The sequence below is a fragment of the Marmota flaviventris genome, chromosome 7 (genome assembly GCF_047511675.1).
Source record: "Marmota flaviventris isolate mMarFla1 chromosome 7, mMarFla1.hap1, whole genome shotgun sequence".
NCBI classification, from domain to species: Eukaryota; Metazoa; Chordata; class Mammalia; order Rodentia; family Sciuridae; genus Marmota; species Marmota flaviventris.
In genome coordinates, this window is record NC_092504.1 from 95,249,566 (window position 1) to 95,268,102 (window position 18,537).

An 18,537-nucleotide genomic window follows, 5' to 3' on the forward strand; every position below is an offset into this window, starting at 1 on the left:
AAATCCTAACACCAAAAACCCAAATAACCCAATCAGTAAAGGGGCCAAGGAACTGAACCAACTCTTCTCAGAAGAGGATATACAATCAGTCAACAAACATGAAAAAATGGTCAACATTTCTAGCAATTAGAGAAATGCAAACCAAAACTACTCTAAGATTTCATCTCACTCCAGTCAGAATTGCAGCTATCAAGAATACAAACAATTATAAGAGTTGGCGAGAATGTGGGGGAAAAGGCACACTCATACATTGCTGGTGGGACTGCAAACTGGTGCAGCCCATATGGAAAGCAGTATGGAGATTCCTTGGAAAACTTGGAATGGAACCACCATTTGACCCAGCTATTCCACTCCTCGGTTTATTCCTAAAGGACTTAAAAACAGCATACTACAGGAATGATAGCTAAATTGTAGAACCATCCCTGATGCCCTTCAGTAGAAGAATGGATAGGGAAAGTTTGGTATATGTACACAATGGAACATTACTCAGCATTAAAAGAGAACAAAATCATGGCATTTGCAGTGCCTATATAGCACTGAGTGCCTATATTAAATAAATAGAGAAATCTCAAATATGCTTTCTCCACTTGAAGTCCTCATAAAAATAAGAACAAACTAATTCCAAAATCAGTAAAGGACAGAAAATAATTAAGATTGAAACCAAAATGAATGAAATTGAGAATAACAAAAGTACATAAAAACAAAGCAAGTTGGTTCTTTGAGAAGATAAATAAGATTGATAAGCCCTTAACCCAACTAACCAACAGAAAGAAAGAAAAAACCCAAATCAACAAAATTATAAATGACAAAGGAGATATCACCACAGACACTTCTGAAATCCAGAGGATCATAGACATGATTTTGAAAATTTGTACTCCAATAAATTGGAAAATCTAAAAGACACTGACAAATTTGGGGGCACATATTATCTGTCCAAATTGAACCAAAAAGATGTACAAAATCTAAACAGACAAATATTCAGGTAATGAAATTAAAACATCAATTAAAAGCATTTCAAGAAAGAAAAGCCTAAAATTTGACGGATTCTCAGCTTAGTTCTACCAAACCTTAAAGAAAAACTAACACAGTTCTTTCTTGTTGTTGTTCTTTTTAAAAAATCATATATGACAGTGGGATGTATTTTGACATAATGTACATACATGGAGTATAACTTCCCATTCTTGTGATTGTACATGATGTGGAGTTACACTGGCCACATATTCATATATGAACATAGAAAAGTTATATCCATTTAATTCTACTGTCTTTCCCACTCCAATCTCCCTCTTCCCTCAGTATCCTATGTTCAATCCAGGGAGCTTCTTCTCTTCCCTCCCTTCCACCTATTGTGAGTCAGCATCAGCATATCAGAGAGAGCATTTAGCCTTTGTTTTGGGGGGGATTGGCTTATTTCACATACCATGATCGTCTCCAGTTTTATCCATTTACTGGTGAATGCCATAACTTTATTATTCTTTATGGCTGAACAATATTCCATCATGTATATGTACCACATTTTCTTTCGCAGGACACCTGAGCTATTTCTCTAGCTTGGTTATTGTGAATTAAGCTGCTATGAACATACTGTTAAATAAATTTGGCTTCTGTTTTTCTACTTTTTATCCTAGCATCAGATTTTCATTGGTTTAAAAATAAAACTTTAAATTTGTAAAGTATAAAAAATAGACAAAATAAAATCAAAACCAACAAATAGAGAGGATTTGGCAACACTACCTCTGAATATGATTTGCTTGATGATAGAAATGTAGTCTTCAGGCTCCTGCTCTGTTGAGATTTCCCATGGGCTTCCAGAGATATTTAATAATTTATATAGCTGACTTGAGCTCTTCATTCCACAAAGCAGGGTAACAACACTTTCTGGTGAGTCAAGAACTTCTTCTAGAAACTGACGCTTCTTTGAAGTTAGGTCTTTAAGCAGGTCATTGGATAATATCAAAAGTTTACATTTGTAAGAGTTTAAGCTTAGCAATTCCAAATGCTGAAGAGAGAAACTGTCTAAGCAATATAACAGGATTGCTTCTCTTTTCACAACATGGAAAAATACTTCTCTCAAGTACACAGCCCATTCCTTAGCATCTTCTTCATATATTATCATGATGTCTTTTGCATTTCCTAGAAACAGAGAAAATAACATATTATCTTTTAAAAATGCTAATAGCAGTCTATATTTGATTTATTTTTATAATCTGCCAATATATTCTTTAGGCAATATGATAATGTGCTTGTCCCTGAGTTTAATCCCTGGTACTCCCCCCAAAAAAATATAGAATGTGGAAAATGATTTTGGGTAAACAAAATAACAATATCACCCTTCACAGAATTTAGACTTTTTATAAAGCCAAAAGTTGAAATGTAATTTTAAAAATGACCTCATTCTCTCAATATTTCTTGTGTCATCATTTCTTCCTAAGCAATAATAAATAAGCTAAAAAATACTTGGAATGAAGACATTTTTATCAGAAAAGTAACATTTCCATCAATTTTACTCAACAATAATTTTTCATTTGCAAGTAACACGAAGAGTATGATCTTATTTTTAATTAAAAATCGTTCCCTTCTCTCTTTTCCAACTGGAACCACGGAGGGTGCCAAAGAGAAGGAAAAGGAGGTTCGTGCTGTGTCAGAAACCCTTAGGAAAAAGCGAAGGAGTTAAAGAAGTTTGCCCAAAATCTGATTCAAAAGGCAAGGAGGAAGCTTATGTATGAAAAAAGCCAAGCATTACCAGAAGGAACATAGGCAGATGTACAGAGTGGAGATTTGAATGGTTAGGGTAACAAGAACATCTGGCAACTTCTATGTACCTGCAGAACCCAAATCGGCATTGGTCATCAGAATCAACGATATCAATGGTGTGAGCCCAAAGGTTCATTAGGTGTTACAACTCCTTTACCTTTGACAGATCTTCAATGGCACCTTTGTTAAGCTCAACAAGACTTCAATTAACATGCTCAGGATTGTGGAATCTTATGCTGCATGGGGGTACCCAAACCTGAAGTTGGTGACTGCTCTAATCTATAAGCGTGGATATGGCAAAATCAATAAGAAACAAATTGCCTTGACAGAGAATGCTTTGATTGCTTGATCTCTTGGTAAATATAGCATCATCTGAGGGGAGGATCTGATTCATGAGATCTACATTGTTAGAAGATGCTTCAAAGAAGCAAATAACTTCTGTGTCCCTTCAAATTATCTTCTCTAGGACATGGAATGAAGAAAAAGACCACCCATTTTGTAGAAGGTGGAAATGCTGGCCATAGGGGAAGACCAGATTCACAGGCTTATTAGAAGGATGATATAAGGTATTTTTGTAATCTGGTCAGTTAATAAAACAATACCTGCTCTCAAAAATAAATAAATAAATAAAAAGCATTTCCTGACTATCTACCCAAAGTAATTTCTAATTTCCTTAGTTGTTAGCAATGGTTGTTTATGAGGGTGATGTAAGATTAAGATAGATTCTCAAGAAAATTACACAGGTAGTCTTTTTCAATACCCTAAAGCCACTTTTACTTATGTTGAAAATTGAGCCTTCTTTATACATTTATATTTGATTTATATTTTGTCAATGATCTCTATCTGGATATTGTTTATATTTTTAATAATGAATGTGTATCATTTTGCAAAACAAAATGATCATCTTTAAATGTCAGTTTGTATGGTATCAAAAGGATGGAAAACAAGGTACTAAAAGTCTTGTAATCCACAATCCTGCTTTTCTCTGGGATTCAGGATGTGTGTTCAGCACAACTGAGGCAGGGCAGTGAGCAGCTAATGATCTTGAGAACTTTTAAATTGTTGTTGACTTTATGTATTTTTTTTGTCTTTTCTCATCCTATAAGTATTTATCCAAAGGCAGATTATCTTTCAATTTATTGCTTCCTACTTATTCCTACCATAATTTTATGAACAAATATTCAATAATTGTTTGAATACATTTATATGTAAAACATTAGAAAATAAACATCTGGCAAAAATTTGTGGAAGAATCATATGCAAGTTGTGTGTGAATCATCAGTAAAATTCTGTCACTGTGTAGTCTCTCAGTTTGGAGGATAAATAGTCACTTGTTGAACAAACACAAATATCATGTCATAATTCAGTATTTTTATGTTTGAGTAAGAGTGGAGGAAAAGTTTTCTTTATATTAAATATAACCAGGATAAACAGCTCCTCTATGGTTGTAAAATTATCAGAGCAAAATTAAACTAGCAATAATAAAAATACTGAGCACACTTAAACTAGGTCTATATGTGTTTTGTATATTCTACTTCACTTAAGCCTCAAAATTACCTACTAAGTAGATACTAATATATTTCCCATTTTACAGATGGGAAAACTGACATCCTTCTACGATCAGAATTCCAGAGCAGTCTGGCTGCTCCACTGTCTATAATTCTATCAGCCAAGGACAAGGTAACATTATTTAAAAGATTAAGATAGATTCTTTGTAGCGATATGGGTTAGACACTCTTAAGCTGGTGATGGGGTGATCTTAAGGTATGTAAATTGTGTGAAGGTTACTGGGAGTCTGGTTTCCTGTCCAGGAAAAAGAGGAAGGAAAAGGAACATATGCCGCACCTGAAGGGTATAGTTATCTAAGAACTCACAGAATTTACTTCTTGACTCTAACACTCAAATCAATAAAACATAAGCTTTGAGGACAAATTAAAGTACAGAATGAGCACTCCTATTACTGGGTTAGGTATTGCAATAGGCTGATAAATATAAGAAATCCATTCTAGAGACCATCACAAACTGCCTCCAAAGCTTCTCAAGAAAATTACAAGTCTTTTTCAATACCCTAAAGCCACTTTTACTGATGTTGAAAATTGAGCCTTCTTGATACATTTGTATTTGATTTATACTTTGTCAATAATCTCTATCTGGAAATTTTCAAAAGCCTCAAGATTGTCATTGAATGTCATTCCTTTCTTCTCTATAACTGAAATCATTTCAGTATATTCATCTTCAATTTTCTGAATTACTATTAACTAATAATTCACATGTTGCTAAGCAGTTAATGTGTACTATCTCATTCATCCTCACAAATATGTATGGAGTTGGTCTTGGTATCCTTGATGTATTAGTGGTTACAACAACCATCAGAGAAGTTAAGTAACTGTCACAGCCACAGAAGTAATCATTGATCTTCATGCCCCCTTCCATTCTTTTCATATGAAACCAAGTCCAGTCAAGATACAAAAGTTTAATACATAAACACCCCTCCCACCATTTTTTGTTTCAGTCCTGGGGATTGATCCCAGGATCTCTATCAGTGGCCTACATACCAAAACTTTTTTAAATTTTGAGACAGAGTCTTGCTAAATTGTCCAAGTTGGTCTCAAACTTGAAATCCTCCTGCATCAGCCTCCCCCAAAATCTGGGATTACAGGTATGCACCACCATGCCTGGCCTAGGGGCCCTTTCATATACGTTGTTTTCTTTTACCTTGGCCTAGGAAATAGAAACTTGTACTTGAGTAATATCTAGCCTATAGACCCACAAGTAGTTATGTATGAATTTTCAAAAGTAGCCTGTAGACTTGTAGTGCACTTTGTTTTATGCACTGAAGTAAATGAAGTCTAAATCACCATTCTTCTCTTTTACTATCATTAAGACTCACCAACTTTTATAAATGGTGAAAGAAAACAATAAATAATGAACCTGAAACATAGAAATACAAGATCTTCATTCCTGGAAAGCTACAGTATGATATTACAGTATGATAAAAGTACATTGTTCTTGAAGATTCAATTACGCTCAGCAAATAAATTATTAAAATGTAGATCTTTGGTCCAGCAACATAAAGTAAATGATGGCATTATATGATGGTTTTACAGGAACAGAATAGAGCAGTATTAATTTTTACATATTTACCATAAAGTGTTCTTTGAGATTCAATAGTATCTTATTTATTTATCTAACAAAATATTACAATGAATTTTTCTACTTGAAGGGAACTTGTATTAATAATCTATGTTAATAATTGCTTTTACATAGAAAATAGATTATACCACATATCATTGTCAAAAGAATGAGGCTAAGCATAAACTAAAATCCTTCCTATTTTACATGCATAGCTTCAAATGGCAGATTTTCTTCTTCTTGAAAAAGATCCAATCTCATATCCACATTTTGATTGCATATAATGGGAAAAGATTGCATGAAGCATCTTTTCAATATTACATTTTTTCTACTGGTGACCAACATAGAGAAGAAGAAAAAGTAAAAAATTATAAAAAATAAGTTATAGTAATAATGGAGTCTATAGTGACTACATGAACATTAATCTTGATAAAGTCGCACACATATATCATTACTTAAATCACACAGTAAATATAGTTAAATTGGTTTTAGATCCCAAATTTGTAATATCATTTCTAGTGCAACAGGAGAACAAAAATGGAGATTTTCTAAAAATGTTAAGACAGAGAAACACACTTTAACTCACATTTCTTCTCCAGGAAAGCTGATTAATTTCATTTATTCATAGTGACAAAAAGTGTCAAGCCCTTCTTGTATGCTCTGTATGTATCTGTGTAGTGGGTGCTGCTGATGCGTATCCCACGTCTTCATGGACCGCCAGCTACAACAACTTACCAAGCAGTTATCAAGGTCAGTTACCAAGCACGCTATTCACATCTGCCCTCTGCTTAGCTGCCTTAGACTTTCTCTGATGCAGAGAGCTTCTTCAGCCTGTGCACCTGCCCAGCTGCTCAGAAATGCTGGGAACTGAATGCACTGAGGGGTGACAGGTGACTCCAACTAATGAGGAATAGAAGCAAATGGGTAAATGACTGACCTTCTCCATTCTGTCATGGAACAGGTTTGTTCTACAGGTAACAGTGGTCACAATGATATGGCATTATAATTGCTCATTGCATTATTCTGCTTATGAATAAACTCATCACTGGCTTTTGTGTGTGAGGAATTGTCTCACAGTCCTCATTAGTGTATCATAGGCTTCCCTCTAAATAAATTACCTAAACTCAAGTCCATTTCTCAGACTCTTTTCATTAGAGTTCTCTGCACACATCATTTAGTTCTTCCTTTCAAATATAGATAGCTGTAAAACATAATTTTGAGATTATGCTTTTCAGCCATGGTGAGGAATGACCAGCAAAAATAATTTTTATATAAATTCAGGACTCTCCCTTTTCTCGTTCTTTTTAAAATGCAAACACTCCTAGGCCTTATAGGGCAATCAGTCCATCTAGCTCAGTCAACTCTCCTCCTGCCCTTCTAAGCCACTTACTAGTAAATTTGCCCACTTGCCAGCATACTAACCCACTTACCAGTAACTCGTTTAGCCTAAACTATTCAAACTCTTCATGTTATGATGTGATTATTTTAATGGAACTATAACTGAACCAAGAGCTCACTCTCCAGAATATAGACCAGTCAAATCCCTTTTCTTCTCCATATTTCTTTGGGTGCTGTCACTGTTATTTAAACACTAATTCAAAAACAGTGGAACTAACCTTTATGCCCTTCAATAGATGAATGGATAAAGAAACTGTGGTACAGATACACAATGGAATATTACTCAGCATTAAAAGAGAATAAAATTATGGCATTTGCAGGTAAATTGATGGAGTTGGAGAATATCATGCTAAGTGAAGTAAGCCAACCCCAAAACACCAGGGGAAATTTTTTTCTCTGATGGATACTAATCCATAATGGGGGTGGCATAGGATGAGTGGAAGGACTTTGGATGGAGCAAAGGGGAGCAGGGGGTAAGGGGGTAGGAAAGATGGTGGAATGAGATGGACATCATTACCATAGGTACATGTATGATTGCATGAATGATGTGATTCTACTTCATATAAAACCAGAGAAGTACAAAATTCTGCTCTATTTGTGTAAAATGAATCCAAGAGCTTTCTACTGTCATGTATAACTGACTAGACCTAATAAACAAAACAGTGGAGTAGAATATTGAGGCTCCAGCTGGTACTAATTGTTAATAGACTATTTTAAAAAATTATAAACATAAGAGACTCTAGATGTGTGTGGAGGTTTACATGTTTCAAACTTACCTAGTGCAAGTTTGAAGAATTCTATTCCTGCAATATCCATATCCTTCCCTTCCTTTTACTGCTATTACTGTATAGATTATGGATTCTAAAAAACAGATTATAAAACAGCTTATTATTTTATGCTTTAAGAAAAGAATACCGTGATAAACTACAATAAACTAAAAATTTTAAGATGAATTCTAATTTTAGAGAATTTATATAGCAAGAATTTAAATAGCTCATGCCTATAATCCCAGAGGCTAGGGAGGCTGAGGCAGGAGAGTGATGAGTTCAAAGCCAGCCTCCGCCAAAATGAGGCACTAAGCAACTCAGGGAGACCCTGTCTCTAAATAAAATACAAAATGGGGCTGGGAATATGGCTCAGTGGTCAAGTCCCCTTGAGTTCAATTGCCAGTACCCGCCCCCAAAAAAATAAATAGCAAAACTAAACAAAATCAGAAACACAGTCAGAATCAAATTTAATAGGATCACTATTTCACACAGTGTTAAGTACTTCTCATTTCACCCACTCACCCTAAGAATGCTGTCCTCAGGGCCTGGTTACTTTCTGTGATCTCTCCAGATTGCTCCTGCCCCATAGATTACAGTACACAGGCTCCATGGCTTCCCCCACAGAAAGCAATACAGTGAATGTGAGAAGAAGGAATGGTGGGGGCGATTTCTTGGCCTTCCCACTCACTCCCTTATTCTGGTTTTGGCAGTGTCTCCTTTCTTGTGTGGCCCCTTCTCTGAAGCTTTTCTTCTGTGCTCCGGTTTTCATGCAGCTCCAGTCACATCTTCTCCCCTCTTCCCTCAGGAGCCTAATAAAGGATTCCTACTGTTGTTAATCTGAATGCTTCATTATCCTTCCTTGGATTCTCCAAACCTGCATATCTCAATAAATAATCCTTTTATTATATTTTTCAGTTAACATCTTTAATGGTGCCATCTGTTTTCTGTCAGGATCCTGATAAATAGAGGTCCAAAGAGTGCCCAAAGGAAACAGGCTCTACCAGATGGATTTTGGAACTGGGTTGCTTTCGTAATTGTGCAGTATTCAAGGAACCCCTTGCCAGGGAAAACTGGTACACCAGCAATTTATGGCATGTGGAGGCACCATGAGGATTTAGATTTTCACTAGTGATTATTTGGGATGGGGTTCCAGTGGAGGGAAGTTTTAGGAGATCAAATGACAGTGGAATTTAGTTAGTATGTGCAAAAGGGCTTACAGAAATGTGGATGGGAGGGAGGAGTATGGCTGCCCAGACAGTTTAGACAGGATGTGCATGCGAAAGAAAGCTACTACTAACCCTTCTAGGATTCATAAAACCTTTGTAAGAGCACTGTTTAGACAACTGGGGAATCCTAAGACTTGAGACCAGAAGATTGAGGCAGAGATAAGAATGGGAACTTAGAAATTCCAAATACCCTGGAATCTTTCTTTAACAGAGGAAATCAGCATTTCCCTATAAAATCAACAAACAAACAAAAAAACCAAAACTAAAAATAAATGTTTTCAAAAACTTCTCTTGAAATAATTGCCTCAATCCTGAGGTCAACTCTTCTCAGTACCTATGAGAGCCTACAATTAATGACTAAAATTAAATCCCACAAGGGAAAGGACGAGGATTCTACATAAACTATTTCATATTCAGAAACTGTTCCTGGATCTTGCCGATATGTACCATCATGAGTCTGAGAAGTATGCATGGAATGAATTTTAAGGGTTGTGAGACTGAAGAAGGCAAGGTAAAAAGTTGAATCTGACTGAACTTATCAACATGATTATATTCTTACAGGATTCATGATTTAATGTGCTATCTCAACACCTATGGAGTTACCTTAGAATAGTTAACTAAAACTTGGATTCCTTGTGGCCTACGGTCATGCAGTTGCAATGCCAGAACTTCCTTGCTAGGAATTGGCTCGCAAACTATCCCTAAAAAACCAGATAGCAAATACTTGAGGCTTTGTGGACTACATAGGCTGTCTTCCTCTTTCTCTCCCTCTCCTTTTCCATCCCTCCTACTCCTCTTTCTTCTACTTCTTCTTTTAAAACACTCTAAAAGTATAAAAACCATTCTTAGCTCACAAGGGCACCCAAACAGGACACTGGCTGATTTTGTCTTTGGTCATATTTTGCTGACCTGCTCTCTGAAGTGTTTTGACATTCCCTTTACTAAGAATTAAGAAACTTCATCCTGAAAAGCACTGTGTGTGTTGTCTGTCCTCTGCAGCAGGGAGAACATGAAGAGGATTAAACCTTTGAATTAAACTTTGGACATCAATGGGGAAGTCTGGATTGGAGGATTACAAATGTTAGCACTTAATCCTTAGAATCAAAAGAGTTTTTTACTTTATGACTTTATGGATGGTGGTGGTAATTGATCTGGAATACTTAGAATGAAATATGTGTGTAGACTATATAGGGTCTACTTCATTTTTGTAACCAAAGGAATTCTAGATCTGAGTGTAGAAACTGACTTGAGTTGTTGTATTAAACTATTAGTTCAATAGTTTAAATAGTTTATAGGTTCAGAGACTTTGGCTGAAGAGAGGTCAGGTCTTTTTGGCAAAGTATTTTCTATGCTGCTAAACGTGGATACCATATACATTCTTTAAGCCTTCCACAGGCTGACTGGCATCCACATATGGACTAGAAAAAAAAAATACCCAGGAGTGTCCTGTAGTGATAACTAGTTAATGATCACATCTGACACAAATTCCTGAAGACTCAAAATGCAACCACAAGAGAATACAGAAGTCAGGTGTATTGATAAATGACACCTTGCCATGCATGTATATTAAATAATAATTCCAGTGAGCCCTTGGAGATATCTTATGGGTATATTTAGAGCCAAGAATGCATAGTAATAACATACCTACATAGTAAATATCAGAATCCTTATAGATGATGATGAATATTATGATTAAAAGGGCAAAATATAAGTCTTTGGAATTGTTGTACATTATTCCCCCAGTAAACTACAAAACAAAATAGAACAGAAACCTATATACCTGGGAGAATTAAAAATATTAGTGCTACCCATAAGGAAATGAAAGATGTGATGGTAATTATTTCTTCACAACTCTTTTCGTGCACCAGTTTACTAGAGCAAAAGCCATAGTTTCTTGTAAAATAACTGCTGATTTTCACAAACATTATGAAGGTGTTGTTATTAACTGTTGTTCTATGATGTCTTTATTGGAGCAAATCAACCAGCCTATGGAAACTATAAACAGATATTGATCAAGTAAGTACTTTCTAATTTACTTCTTTCTAAAGATAATAAGAAGCAATTTGCAGTCATTTGGCTGAAGTAGGAGTAACCTATCATTGACTTACCTCAAGACTATGCCTCCTGTCAAAAGAAGATCTATAGATTTATTGACCATATTGATATAAAAATAATACCATGTATCATTTTATGCAAAATATAAAGCATGGAATTGATGAAATTAAATGTACTTGCTCATAAGGAAAGAGCAAATGCCCTAGATGTCATATTATAATATATTTATATCAGAGTGTGAATGTAAACATCTTGAAACTCAGGGCCCTACAACACTGGCAAACTTTCTAGACATCCAATGGTTTGAGGCATATCACGACACCCTTATATACTAAAAGACAAATTACTCTGTCTCATCCATCATTTTATGGGCCTCTTCATTTTGAAGAAATTTGCACATTGGAGTATTCTGACCCATTGAGAAGGTAGCCAGTAATAAAAACTGTTTTTAGTACAACCCAGAATAAGAAGGGGGTCTACTACATAATGAGGCTGCAGCACACCCTACACTGTCATTGGAGCTTTTTTAATAATGCTTCATAGATTTTTTTGGCAACTCTCATTAGGTGATACACAACACAGACACCTAAGATTTTTAAGGAAGATTAACCTTTTTTTTAATATCTCCTTTCTTTTGAAAACTAACTTGTGAGTTATTATTGGGTCTTGATAGAGATTACTGTTTGCTTGCAGGATACTAAGTGTTTATGTAATCTAGTTGGCCATTAATACACTAATGTTCTATAACACACCACATTAGAAATCTGGCTATGAGTAATCAGATTCCCTTAGAAAATGGATACTTTATATTAGAAAACCAGAGTAGGGCAGTTCTAGGTGGGACAAGCAATTTCCACGAGCATGTGGTTCAAACTCCCTTGACACTAAACCTTCCAGCTTCGCACCTCTCCCGCAGTACACATCTACAGATTTGTGGGGGATTGCCAAATCTCTTAGCAGAGAAAAAGAAGTATGACATTGGCTTCTGGATGAATTTGACAATATTGCTGTCAACAGGCCCCAGTGAATGACTGCTGAACTGTAGCTCCACTCATGGATGTCCCTAAAAGGAAAAAAGTAGCAGGAAACTCTTTCTAGTTGACAAAAACTTGGGAAATACATATGGTGTTTACTTTGGTTTGAAGAAAAGAAGGCTGAGCTAGGGATCTACATTGAACAGAAGAAGAAGAAAGAGTGGAAAAGAATGTGCTTATTTCACTTCAGAGTTGAGTACACAAAACTGGGTTACTAAATAAGAAAAAAAAATATCTAGGAAACATGACCCTATAAATTTTGTTCTTCCTTATAATGATTTTGTTATTTTTTTTTGTGGCTTATATACAGGCAAATTAGATTTGAACTCCTGTGTCCCACTTTTCCTTTGTGAGTAATTGAATTTGTATAATAAGCCTTCGGCCACATTGGTGATCAACAAAGTATACTGAAAATTTGCCACAGTTATAATTGAGGCTGCAAAGGGATCAAAGTTTTATAGGTTTTATATAGTTATAGGAAAATTCATCTTGGAAAGGCTTTGTCCTGTGGCAAAGCACTTTCCACAAACACAGAGTTCATTTCAAGGAAGAACATGTAATTACAGAAAGGTTAGGGCTGTAATTGTAGATAATCTGAAGATAGAATATTGATATTATCCTTGAGCAGGCAGGTCTGTTATTAGACTACATTTACATGGTTGAATTGGTTTGTCAAATGTATACATTTCTAAAAATTTTTTAAATGTATACTCTAAAAGTGAATTTTACTTAGTTGTATTATTCAACATTCTTGACTACGTAAAGCAATAGTCTGATAAAAATCAATACAATTTTTAATATTTGCAAAAAAGCATGTCCAGAGATCCAACAGCAACTTCCTAACACTGTAACCAAAGAATAAAATAAATCTTTAAACTCTCTTTATGTTTAAATACCCATATTTCCTAACTCTACAAATGCATTAAGTCAGAATTTGATACAAACTACCACATCAGTCAGTAGTAATTTCAGTACATCTATAATCTAAACTTGAATCTTCTTTAAATGACTTAGTAGATGTTAATTAGTATAATTGAAAATCAAGATTATTTCCTGAAGAAATCACAACTGACATTGTCATTAATGATAAATGCAGGCTTTAGTATTTATACCTCAAAATGAAGTATGTGAAGGTCCTGGGTGACATAATTCCAATTAATTTTGTAGTATATCAGTAGTAGATTCTACTTTTCAAATTTTTATGTTTCAAATTTTATCATTTCAGTATAAAACATACACTATGAGCCAAGATCAAAAGAAGCTTGTAATCAGCATTCCAATTCTTACCTATAGTGCTTCATGAAATTTCCACAGCACACAAGGACATATGTTCTTGACAGCTCTTGACCTGTGGTCCAAGGCCTTTCATACAGAGAGGGTATAACTGTCTGTGAGATTTCATATTACAAACTTTACTTTCTCACAAATATAAGCCATATTAGCCAATATCAACTTATTCAGCAATTAAGGCAATATTTGATTTCCCTCTCTGCCTTGTTTCTTTTTTTGTTATTTCTTAATATTCAAACATTGAAGAAGGTTCTTTTTTTGCTCCATCCTCTCTCCTACCCTCAACACAATTCCTTAAGTTATTCCTACTGAAAAATGTTTAATACTTGATTATGAAACTGTTCCACATTGCAAGTAACGTACACTGAAATTCCCCTCAATAGTAATAATATGGAAATTACTTGCACAATTATATTACATTGTGTTTTTATACTTCTCGTGATATTATAGTTTTTTTAAAAAAGTAATTTCATTCAAAAGTATAATTTTAAACTTAAGAAGACACAAACTAGAAAGTTTGAGAAAACTGCCCAGGACCATACCAATATTAGACCATAAAACTGAACTTAAATCCACACCTATTGCCAAACTACTGTTTGAGTATCAAACTATACTGCAAACAATATTATTGACAAAATGAAATAAATCTGCGTTTCCTTCCTTAGGGTTCCCAATGAATAACAGTATGTAAAAATTTGTTCAGATTAAAAAAGAGTAATTTCAGTTCCTCTGGCAAATCTAATTTTGTTGTCCTAGTTCTGAGCAAGAGAAATCTGTGTTCACCTTCTCTTGTTTCTTGAGTCTTCTTCAGTCCCCAGTGGAACCTCTTTTTCCCAAATCACAAGATGGTAGCAGTGGCAGAAAAAACTGAGAGGCTGAATAATCATTACTTGAGGGCAAGAATTAAAATAGTTTGTTTTTCCTTTCTGAATTCCTTTCATGAACTTTAGGAAGATCTAACTGTGTAAATGGATTCTGTGTTACTAAAGTATACAAATCAAGGACATAGTGAATACATTCCATGTCCTTTAACTCCCAGAGCATCTTACAATTTACACTGGCAAGAATTTGATTATTTATATGACAGTAATATCTTCCTGGAGTTACTTTACATGCAGAATTATGTATGACACCATCTAATGAATATAGAACTGATTAAAAACATACCATTAGCAAAACCCTAGGCAGAAATTTCACTCAAAATTTACATTCAATTATGGAGAATATGGTATATATATATTGGAAATAATTATGTACTAGAAAATCTGTACATATTATAAAAAAGAATACAATAAATATCTATGTGGTGAGCCGCTTCTGCTGTTTCTGCAGACTATGGTCGCCATTAGTAGATGGCGCTGGCTTCCACTGTGGTCTGTGACAAACAACTCCTTATCTAGGAGAGTTGGCACATGATTTTTCACCACCCTGTGAGAAAGCTCCACGCGGCAGCTTTGCATTGGGGCTTGGGATGCTTTATTAAGGCTGGGAGGGGCATCCGAGAGTTAGAAGAAGAAATATCAAGGACCTGAATAAACTGCTGAAAGAAGATTCCTGAGTTGCGTCTTCCTTGCGGGCAAGGGGTCGCGACATATCTACTCATCAGATATAAGCAAAACCAGTAAAAGAGCAACACCCTGACATCTGCACTGTTGGTAGCCATTCTTGACCATAAGGGAAATAGCAGATCTTCTGTCACCTTTGGAAGTTCTCCAAGGCTTCCTGGAACCTCTGCTCACCATGAGCAAGACTTCTGGGGAGAGTTCAAAAGATAGCAAGTGATCAAAACATTAGATAACTCTAAAACATTCCTCAACTTTGTAACAATTGATAAGAACTACATTGTTCCCTTATGAACTCCCTTTTCAAAATGTGGGCAAGGGTGCCAATACCATGCTGTTTTTGTTACTATTACTCTGTAGTATAGTTTAAGGTCTGGTACAGTGATGCCACCTGCTACAACTCTTCTTACTAAGGAATGCTTTCGCTATTCTGGGTCTCTTATTTTTCCAGGTGAATTTCATTACCCTAAGTACATGTATGAAGACACAGATGGTGTGACTCTACTTTGTGTTCAACCAGACATGAAAAATTGTGCTCTATATGTGTACTATGAATTGAAATGCATTCTTCTGTCCTATATAACAAATTAGAATAAATAAATAAATAAATATGGTCAAGGGCCTCTCTGAGTCAGAAGCACCTTTTGAAGCTTGATAGAATCAGAATATTCCAGAATGAGGGCCCAGGAAAGACTCATCATGCAACTAAGCACTCCAGTGATCCTTAAGTTCACACAAGTTTGAGAAGCACTGTAGGGTTTTTGTTTTTAATACTGACAGTGTTTCTAGATCAATAGTTGATGATCACAGCCAAGGTTCTTAATTTCTGAAACTTTACTGCTATATATGAATATATAAAGAAAATTAAGATTTTTGTCTTTTGTATGAGGAAAAAATATATAGCTTATATTATTTAATGAATTGAATGCCTGTATGTGATTTATATAATTCACTAAAACCATTAACTTGTTCAAATTTTGTTTATGAAATGAGGGACAAATTACCCACTTATAAACAAAGGATACAATGTTTGAAATTATGTACCTAAAATATGGATTGTAATTCTGAAAGGAATATTGTATTTATGATGGTTATCCAAAATTATAAAAAGTAATATAGATGGTGATTTGGTGAAGATTTTATAATTTAATCAAGTTGTGATTAATACTATTTTTAAATATTCCCTTTCATATTAACTTTTACAAAGATTGTCATTTTATGATTAAATTCCAACACTCCAAGTAGATGTCTTATTAGTAATATTACAACAGCACAGAACAGTTAAAATTCCTAAGTAAAAAAATTAATGTTCACATTTGGGGGCTGATATTTTGTACAAGATTGAGTACTAAACTTTTAGGAGCAGAAATAGTGAAGCATTGAAAATTCCTGATGGGCTTGTTTTCATTAATATTTGACACTTGGAAGTATATAATAAGATCTATACAAATTTTTGTGAATTTCCAGACAAAGAAATAAGATTTTACAATATGAAGCACCAGAAAGATATACCATGATTATCTATGGTTTTCTTCTTTCCTTTTGAAATGAGCAGGATACTGTCCATCATGAACTGAAGTGCCACACTATTATATAAGTTTTAAAGATAAAGCTATGCCAAAAATATATAAAAACAAATGTTTGAAATTTATTCTGAAATAATTTTAGTAATTCACTTTAGTTATTGAATCTGATTTTTAATTATCACACTTAAAAACAATATAGAAAAACAGCTTTCCAAATGCAATATAAATTTTTTTCCTAAAAATAATATTTTTTAATTTAAAAGTAAAATTTACCACTTGAACCTATATTTATGTAGTTAAATATATTCAGAAATCCTTAATACTTTCAGACAGTCATATTTAACCAAATAACCTTCCTTTCTACCTTTCTGTAACTCTCATTCTCACTACTCTAATATTTTATAGTTCTCAGCCATCACTTGGATTTTCAGATCATGTATTTTGAAATTCAACAGGAGAATTTACCACAATCACCCATAAGTATTATAATGTTGCTACAAATACCTTTATCAGTTCCATTCACATCTTTGTTTACACATTTATTTAATAATCTTTTAATGATTATTATAAAAAACTATCATTCAGACTTTAAGGGATTAAAAAGATTATAAAGCATAATTCCTGCCCTGAAAGGGACTTACATATTATAAAAAGGAAATGGATTAGTATAAACCGCTTTACCACAGGTAGATTATTTTAATATCTCAGCAAGATCTATGGCTGAGGAATCTTCTCATCTATATTTATCATAGGGTCAGTGTAAAAATATTGTCTTGTAAATTAACTATTAATAAAACCTTATGCATCATAAAATGCAGAATTGAATAATTTACAAATCAAAAATATCTAAATTTTTTAAAAGGTCACTGTTTGACAAATGTTCTTGTGTTTTTACAGTTTGATATTTAAAAACTGAAAATGTATCATGAATTAATGTATAAACTATAATGAAATTGTACGACTATAAAAACAGTATGAGCTCTTTTATGCAAATACATACAAACTCATAGAATTCAGCACAAATATTATCAATATTTATTTCTGGACAGAGCACTGTGTTGTATTCTTAGAATATTGTCTATTCTTCAAATGTTCTACAATGCAACTTACTTTCTTTCTATAAGAAAATAACCTAAAAAAATGAGCTTTATGATTCCATGCCTGATGAACCAGCTCTACTCCTACCAAAATTTTATCATTAGGAGAAAATAGTATCAAAATAGCTTCCTACCAGGGTTAAAAATGGTTTATGTCCTCAGATATTAAAACAAAGTGGGACCATAAAATGTTACTACTGAGCTTTTGAAATAATTGGAATAATACTTTTACATCTAAATCAGTTGTCTCTCTCAGAATATATTTGTCTTTGAGGGGTTGGTATGGAATAGGACTTTATTTAATGGAAGCAAACAGCATCTAGCACTAAAACAATTCTGGAACAATGCTGAGTTCATCATTTAAAAACCCTTTAACATTGGTTAAGTGACTTCTTATACTCAGAGGTTCAGTTTCCTTATCTGAAAAATAATTGTAGATACTGATACCTAATTTCTAGTGATAAAATATGAAATCTACATGCCTGGTTTAGTTAAAGCACCCAGCAGTCATTGATAGCACAGAAGGGATGATGGTGAAAATAATAATAATAATAATAATAGAGGCTAACAAAACAGTAAGCCCTAACATGTGCCAGTGACTGTTATGGTGTTTCACAGCATCAGTGTGTTTTACCCTTGTATTAACCCTCTATTCTTCTTCTTCTTCTTTGGTCATTTTGCACTCCTTACAAACAA

At 34.2% G+C, this 18,537-nt stretch overlaps 1 protein-coding gene and 1 pseudogene across 3 annotated transcripts in view; one reads left to right on the forward strand and one right to left on the reverse strand.

The window, feature by feature from the left end:
- The window catches only part of Bank1 (B cell scaffold protein with ankyrin repeats 1), a 290,834-nt gene that overhangs the window by 253,012 nt on the left and 19,285 nt on the right, over positions 1–18,537 (reverse strand). For all 3 annotated transcript variants that reach the window (XM_071614504.1, XM_071614502.1, XM_071614505.1), the window contains exon 2: positions 1,735–2,133. In XM_071614504.1, the coding sequence (XP_071470605.1) occupies positions 1,735–2,133 (399 nt within the window). The remainder of the gene's footprint in view (positions 1–1,734; positions 2,134–18,537) is intronic.
- On the forward strand, positions 2,546–3,319 carry LOC114092809 (large ribosomal subunit protein uL30-like; annotated as a pseudogene).